Genomic DNA, 8630 nt, shown 5'->3' on the forward strand with positions numbered 1-8630 from the left:
TCGGAGTCTCGGAGCTTCGGGGCGATTTCCGGTGGACGCAGCGGTCGCGAGGCTTCGTCGTTTTTGTCGATCCGCCGTTATCCGCATTTGTTTCTTTCCCTTTTTCTCTTTCTTTCTTTTTGGGCATCATTCTGTTGCTTCCGTCCCAGCATCTATCGTTGCTTGTATCGGATGATTGTTTTGTAATATAAAGCGGGGGAAACTTCGTCAAGAAAGAAAGAAAGGAACGAGGCAGGACCGATACCAAATTATGCCACCTCACCTCGACAACGATTATCCACCTGCCAGGCACGGCCAAATAAAAACAGATGCACAGCCGTACACCGATGATCATGGCGCGTCTTCTTGCATTCGGCAGTCGGCACGGCACGTCGCACGGCACCGGAACTCGAATTAACTCCACCGCAGCCAGCTAGCGAATAAGAGCGGGGTGGCCGGTCACATGTAGCCCGCGCGCGCTGGGCCACGGCCCACGGGGTGGCGCGCAGTACATACGCATCCTTTAAAATCTTTCATGCGTCTCCGCGGCTGCTCATTTGTAGCCGCGGTGCAGGTCGGACGTCCCCATCCACGACCCCATGCCCGCCTAGCCAATGGGGATGGTGGATGGGATCTGCGCCGAAAGCTAGTGCTCACCTCTCCACAATGCAAGGAGGCAGCGCATGGTGATGGTGTACACCGACCGATGCTATGCTGGACTTGAATCGATTTGATGTAACGCGTGTACATGTACAGTTGTACCGATGTGGCACGGGTACGGGGGCTGCCTCCGTCGGCGTGCGTGCTTGGGAGTTACGGCAGCAGCGTCAAGAGCGCGGCGCAGTACGGGAGGAGCACGAGGAGGAGATGACGCCTTCGGCTCCGGTCCGTCGCGGCGCCGCCGTTCGCGGCTGACGTTGCTGGCTTCGTCGCCGGCGTGCCGTACCCTGCCGGGCGTTCACACTTTGTTAGTACAAGACGGTTCTATCTTCTATGTGTATGTAGGAGTATGTAAAAAACAGAAACATGGTTTGAACAAAACAGTTTGCTTTCATGAGACAATTTGGTTCATGCACTGTTTTATCTACTGAACAAGTCGCTACTCGACTACTTCCTCCATTCCAAATTAGATGACCCAACTTTATACTAACTTTTGTACAAAGTTGGGTCATCTATTTTGGAATGGATGGAGTACCTGTCTGGTCGATGTTATAATAGCATTACTTGGCATATATTTTGTTCATTTTTCATAACTCTGGTATGGGTTTCCTGCATTACTTAAATGTACAGTACAGACTATTTTACATGTAGGATACAGTTGTGCAAATAGCAGACATATTGAAGCTAATTCGATTGATCTGAACATCTACTACTGTAATGTTGCAGTTGACATGGTAATGTCTAATTACGCACGAGACGAGAGGATCCGAAATTCTTTTGGCATCCATCAGTTTCCTGTTTACACTACTGGGACGGACAACATTGCAAAGAAACGAAAAGTTTGCATTTGAAAAGGAGCATTTATTGCACGCTGCAGAGCATATACTGCCATTTCGTACCTGATGCCGGGGGCACGGCGCCGCCCGGCGGCTCCGCGCCGGACAAGCCCAGCATGGCGCAGAGCCTGGGCGGCGGCGCTTCGACGCGGCAGATGGTGGGCAGCGCCAGCGCACGCACGGCGTCGACGCGGATCCCGAAGGACCCGTACCCGCCCACGAGCCCGCACAGGCAGGCGGCATCGCCGTCCACGACGCCGGAGAGCGCCCCGCAGCAGCCCTTCTCCGGCCGAGTCAGCGCGCTCCCGGACTCCACGTACGTCAGGCAGGAGGACAGGTTGAGCTGCGCGCCCGTGCAGTCCAGCTCCCCCCAGCTGGGCGCCGGAGCCGCCGCCGGAGCGGCCGACACCTGCGCCTGCACCGCCGCCCGGGGCTGCAGCGTCGAGACCACGAGGAGCGCGAGGGCGACGGCCGCGGGTGGCATCATAGCCGCGGCGACGGCCTGGCTTCTTGGTATCTGGACTGTGTCGGCCGTGCTCTGTTTGACATGTGGAGACGGGGAGCGCAGGGTGTATCTTTGTTTTGTGTTCGTGAGCGATGGGGATGTGTAAACCGTTGCTACGAACAACCGAGCAAGCGGTAGTGGGAAGGGGGCTGTGTCACTGTTTGGGTAACGCTAGTTCGGGCGTTGCTGCCAATTGAGGCTCTAGAATGATACGATGCAGCTCTCAATATTCATTGGATGTATATGCACATTTATATATAATGCAAGGGGTAGTCGTATTCTCAACTATACACAAGGAGGAAGGTTTGTAGTACAAGTGATACACGTGCAAAATACATATACTCAACACCCCCCTCACCCCTTCCCGCGCGCAGTCGAAGCGGCGCTATTGGTGACGCAAAGACTGGACCGGAACTCCTCGAAGGACGCCGTAGGCAAGCCCTTAGTCATGATATCTGTAAATTGTTGAGAGGTGGGTACGTGTAGGACACATATATGACCAAGAGCCACTTGTTCCTGAACAAAATGAATATCAAGCTCAATGTGCTTAGTACTCCCTCCATAAACTAATATAAGAGCGTTTAGAATACTAAAGTAGTGATCTAAACGCTCTTATATTAGTTTACAGAGGGAGTACGACGATGATGAACCGGGTTGGCGGAGAGATAGACGGCGGAGACGTTGTCACGGTAGACCCCCGTGGCCTTGTCGACTGGACACGAGAGCTCAAGCAGAAGCTGGCGAAGCCAGGATCACTCAGCAATGACATTAGCTACTGCGCGATACTCAGCCTCAGCATTGGAGCGAGAGACCGTAGGATGCCGCTTGGACGACCACGAAATAAGTGATGGACCAAGGAAGACACAATATCCCGAAGTGGAACGTCGTGTATCAGGGCAGCCGGCCCAGTCAGCGTCGGAGTAGGTAGTGATGTCGGTGGTGGTGGAGGCGGACAACGTGATGCCAAGATCGATAGTGTCGCGGATATACCAAAGAATTCGCTTCACCGAAGTCCGGTGAGCATCGGGAGGAGCATGCATATGAAGGCACACCTGCTGAACAGCATACTAGCAACTCCGATCATGTAAGAGTGAGGTACTAAAGAGCACCAACAATCGACCGATAGAACGACACATCCGAAGCAGGAGATCCATCAGTGGCAGAAAGCTTGGCCTTCATATCGACAGGCGTGGCCGCGGGTTTGCAACTAAGCATGCCAGCGCGGTCAAGAAGTTCATGAGCATACTTCCGCTGGTGAAGGAAAAAGCCATCAGAACGACGCACCACCTCGACTCCGAGGAAGTAGTGCAGAGGGCCCAAGTCCTTAATGGCAAACTCAGCGCGAAGATGATCAGTGAGCTGGCGAAGAAGGCCATGCGTGCAGGCGGTCATGATGATGTCATCGACATAGAGGAGCAGATAAGCTGTGTCAGCGCCCTGGTGGTAGATAAACAGCGAAGCATCGGAGCATGTAGAGCGGAAGCCGAGTCGATGAAGAAACGCTGCAATGCGCTGGTACCAAGCGCGTGGAGCCTGCATGAGCCCATATAATGAGCGCGAAAGCAGGCGGACATGATCTGGATGTGTCGTGTCAACAAACCCCGTGGGTTGCTGACAGAAGACCTACTCCTCGAGATGACCATGAAGGAAGGCGCTGGAGACGTCCATCTGGTGCACCGGCCAAGCACGAGACACCGCAAGCTAAAAAACAGTGTGAATCGTCCCTGGTTTCACAATCGGCAAGAAAGTGTCGGTGAAGTCAACGCCGGCGCGCTATCAAAAGCCACGAACAACCTAGCGCACCTTATAGCGGTCAAGAGTACCGTATGGTCGGGGCTTGTCCTTGAAGATCCATTTCCCGGTAATCACATTAGCATGCCGAGGTCGGGGAACAAGCTGCAAGTCCGATTCCGCTGCAAGGCATCGAACTCCTCCTGCATCGCAGCGAACCAGAGAGGGTCGCAAAGAGCTGCCCAAGCTGAGGCGGGTAATGGCGACGGCGCAGAGGTGGGTGCCGTGCAGACATACTCATCTGAAGCATAGCGCAATCTTGGACGAAAGACCCCCGCGCGGGCGCGGGCGATGGGACCTGCGGAACCGACCGCAGGTAGTGGTGACGCCGAGGTAGGGGTCGGCGGCTCGGCGGAGCAGCCGGTGAGGCCGACCGAACCTTGGTGGTGGAATCCACGGTGGTGGCAGCCGACTCAGAGGGCGAGCCCGCTGTGCCGCGGGGCTAGGAGGCGCGACGCCCGAAGAGGAGGCCGGCCCTGGGGCGGCACTCGGGGCCGTAGTGACCGACCCGGAAGGGGAGCCTGCGGTGGCCGCAGGGCTAGGGACACGGGACCCGAGGGGGCCACAGCAGCCGGTAGCGCAGGGCCGCCCAAGGCCGGAGGAGCGCACCGCCGCGATACGCCAACCACGGTAGAAGAAGGGGACGCCACAATGTGCAAACGAAAAACAATGCTCATCAAAGTACACGTGTCGAGAAGTGATGACACTATGGGACACCGGGTTGTAGAAATGATAGCCTTTGGTGTTAGCCGAGTAACCGAGGAAGACACAAGGCAAAGATCGGGGAGCAAGTTTGTGAGGTGTGGTGGCGGCGATACTGGGATAACAACGACAACCAAAATTCCGAAGGCGTAGTAGGGAGGGATGCCATAAAGAATGTGGTGAGGAGCATAGTTCCAACGAGGGCGACATGGGTGAAGGTTAATGAGAAGGGTGGCAGTGGCGAGAGCATCGGCGAGAACTGTAGTGGCATGTGAGCATGGAAAAGAAGAGTGCAGACGCAATAGTTGAGACTGCGAAGTATGCGCTCAGCTAGGCCATTTTGTTGGGAGGTGTAGGGACAAGTAAGACGAAACACGGTGTCCTGGGTGAAAAGAAGGTTGCGGATGGTGAGGTTGTCAAACTCTTTTCTATTATCTGTATCAAGAGCGAGTATGGAACGATCAAATTGTGTGGAGACATAGGAATAAAAAGCAATAAGTGCAGCGGGAGCATCGGATTTCCTACGAAGAGGAAATGTCCACACAAAGTGGGAGTAATCATTCAGTATGACTAGATAGTAAAGAAAACCAGAATTACTAGGAATCTGAGAGGTCCATACATCAGTATGAATCAACTCGAATGGAAAAGACACAACTGTGGATGACGAACTAAAAGGAAGGCGAATATGTTTGCCTAGACGACATGCTTCATATGTATGAGCATCTATTTTATTACATGAAAAATAAAAACCCCTCATTATTTGATGAAGCAATGTAGAACTAGGATGCCCAAGGCGAGCATATATGCCAAAGATCAACGCCGGCAGAAAGAGCTCGAGGACCACCCGGAGTAGAAGGCGGCGACTGAACAGGGTATAAATCGCCGGGACTATCACATCAGTGAAGTACCATCCTCGTGCGAGTGTCATTAACAGAAAAACCAAGTTCTTCAAACTCCACAGTTACAGAATTTTCAGGAGAGAGATTACAAACGAAGACTAAATTTCGAATAAGGTGCGGAAAAACTTTGACATTATTAAGAGAGTGTGGCCTAGATGAAGAGGGAAAATTAGCGGAACCAACATGAGATATGGGAAGACCACACCGTTACCAATGATGATGCGAGAGGAGGTGGAAGTGGGATAGGCGGAAGAAAGGTTACCTGGGTGTGCGGACATGTGGGCGGTCGCACCGGAGTCCATGAACCGATCACCGCTACCAGAGTACGACGGGACCGTGTAACACCCCTGTGTAATGACCTACATTAACCTCTGATGAAGCTACATTTGCTAAACAGTGCTTGATCTCCTTTTGATCCAAATCTCATTTCAAATCCCACTTGAATTCAAATTCAAATAATAAGTGAAATAAAGAAACTCACAAACATGAAAACTAAAATGTTTAAATTGTGGAAAATAATCCATAGATAATTATGGTGGAGAAACCAATATATTATAAAGCGTTTAAATGCCCTAAAATAATTAAAATAGGGGCCGAAACAATAATTTAAATGATTTTTAAATTATAAAAATTACAAACTATTTTATTTAAGTGCCAAACGTTTTGTGGCAGTGACATATTTTGCAACACTAATTAAGGTGCTAGTTTTATATTTTATAAAACTAAAATACTACTAGAAATAAAAGAATATAGAATAAGTAAAAGGAAAACAAAAAAGGAAATGAAAAAGAAAAAGAAAGAAAAGAAAAAGGCTGAAGTGCACTATGCACTTAGGCCTACCAGCAGAGTGAGGCCCAGCCCAACCTCCCCTCCTTCCTTCTTCCTACTGCTCACCCGAGCACAGTGGCTGTTGGGCGTGCGTTGATACGTCTCCAACGTATCTATAATTTTTGATTGTTCCATGTTGTTATATTATCAATCTTGGATGTTTTATAATTATTTTATATTCATTTTATATCATTTTTTGGTCCTAACCTATTGACATAGTGTCAAGTGCCAGTTGTTGTTTTTTCCATGTTTTTTTACATCACAGAAAATCAATACCAGACGGAGTCCAAATGCCACGAAACTCCACGGAGATTTTTTTGGGCCAGAAGGAACACAACGGGCCCTGGCTGCGCCTGGGGGTTGCCCCGAGGGGGGCACAACCCACCAGGGTGCGCGAGGAGGCCCAGGCGCGCCCTGGTGGGTTGTGCCAACCTCGGGTGCCCCCCGGACCGCCACTTTGCTCTATAAATACCCCAATATTCCAGAAACCCTAAAGGCATCAACGAAATATTCATCCAGCTGCCGCAGAGTCCAGAACCACCAGATACAATCTAGACACCATCTCGAATGAAGTTCACCACCTCCATTGGTGCCTCTCCGATGATGCGTGAGTAGTTCTTTGTAGACCTTCAGATCCGTGTTAGTAGCTAGATGGTTTCCTCTCTCTCGCTGGATTCTCAATACAACGGTCTCTTGGAGATCCATATGATGTAACTCTTTTTGCGGTGTGTTTGTTGAGATCTGATGAACTTTGAGTTTATGATCAGTTATATCTTTTTATATCCATGAAAGTTATTTGAGTTTCTTCGATCTCTTATATGCATGATTGCTTATAGCCTCGTATTTCTTCTCCGATATTTGGGTTTTGTTTGGCCAACTTGATCTATTTATCTTGCAATGGGAAGAGGTGCTTTGTAGTGGGTTCGATCTTACGGTGCTTGATCCTAGTGACAAAAAGGGAACCGACACGTATGTATCGTTCCTACTAAGGATAAAACGATGGGGTCTATCTCTACATAGATAGATCTTGTCTACATCATGTCATCGTTCTTATTGTATTACTCCGTTTTTGCATGAACTTAATACACTAGATGCATGCTGGATAGCGGTCGATGTGTGGAGTAATAGTAGTAGATGCAGGTAGGAGTCGGTCTACTAATCTTGGATGTGATGCCTATATAATGATCATTGCCTGGATATCGTCATGATTATTCGAAGTTCTATCAATTGCCCAACAGTAATTTGTTTACCCACCGTTTGTTATTTTTCTCGAGAGAAGCCACTAGTGAAACCTACGGCCCCCGGGTCTTCCTTCTCATATATTTGCCTTTGCGATCTACTTTTCTCTTGCATTTATTTTCAGATCTATTAAACCAAAAATACAAAAATACCTTATTGCGTTTTATTTCTATTTATTTTATTTGCGATCTATCTTTCAATCTACTACAAATTTATCTCACGTCCGTTTGCCTATCTTGAGGCGCCGTACCCCGGAAGGGATTGACACCCCTTTTACACGTCGGGTTGCGAGGATTTGTTATCTGTGTGCAAGGGTTGTTTACGTTGTGTTGCTTGGTTCTCCTACTGGTTCGATAACCTTGGTTTCATATCTGAGGGAAATACCTACCGCCGCTGTGCTGCATCATGCCTTCCTCTTTGGGGAAATACCGACGTAGCTTCAAGCGACATCACGCGTCCGTGGCCGCGGATGGCCACGTGTCGGCCATCGCCGTCCCCCAGTCGACCTACATGACCGCCCCGAGCCCCCTCGCCAAAACCTAGCCACCAGATCCCCTCCTCTCGCCCCTCTTCTCCCAACAGAGATGACCCGAGCGCTGCCGTCACCATGGCTCCGGCGTAGCCGTGGCCACAGTCGCTCCCGCACCCTCCCGTCGTGTCCTCTAGGACCGCCGGCGTCCGCTGCGTCCACTATGGCGACGAGTGATGTCTACTACACAGCCTTCTTCTTGTAGACGTTGTTGGGCCTCCAAGTGCAGAGGTTTGTAGGACAGTAGCAAATTTCCCTCAAGTGGATTACAAGTGGGAGGCGTAGGATGAAGATGGTCTCTCTCAAACAACCCTGCAACCAAATAGCAAAGAGTCTCTTGTGTCCCCAACACACCCAATACAATGGTAAATTGTATAGGTGCACTAGTTCGGCGAAGAGATGGAGATACAAGTGCAATATGGATGGTAGATATGGGTATTTGTAATCTGAAAATATAAAAACAGCAAGGTAGCGAGTGGTAAAAGTGAGCGTAAACGGTATTGCAATGCTTTGAAACAAGGCCTAGGGTTCATACTTTCACTAGTGCAAGTTCTCTCAACAATAATAACATAACTGGATCATATAACTATCCCTCGACATGCAACAAAGAGTTACTCCAAAGTCACTAATAGCGGAGAACAAACGAAGAGATTATGGTAGGG

At 50.0% G+C, this 8630-nt stretch overlaps 1 protein-coding gene across 1 annotated transcript; it reads right to left on the reverse strand.

Annotated features, from left to right (window-relative positions):
* Nucleotides 1–224: 224 nt before the first annotated feature.
* Nucleotides 225–2176, reverse strand: LOC109783900 (non-specific lipid transfer protein GPI-anchored 12). Its single transcript, XM_020342481.4, has 2 exons — nt 1539–2176; nt 225–926 (listed from the first exon to the last, which is right to left on the reverse strand). Exons 1-2 carry the CDS (start codon nt 1960–1962, stop codon nt 793–795), a joined length of 558 nt encoding a protein of 185 aa, XP_020198070.1. The 5' UTR covers nt 1963–2176; the 3' UTR covers nt 225–792.
* Nucleotides 2177–8630: the final 6454 nt, after the last annotated feature.

Source organism: Aegilops tauschii, chromosome 4 (genome assembly GCF_002575655.3).
Source record: "Aegilops tauschii subsp. strangulata cultivar AL8/78 chromosome 4, Aet v6.0, whole genome shotgun sequence".
Taxonomy (NCBI): domain Eukaryota; kingdom Viridiplantae; phylum Streptophyta; class Magnoliopsida; order Poales; family Poaceae; genus Aegilops; species Aegilops tauschii.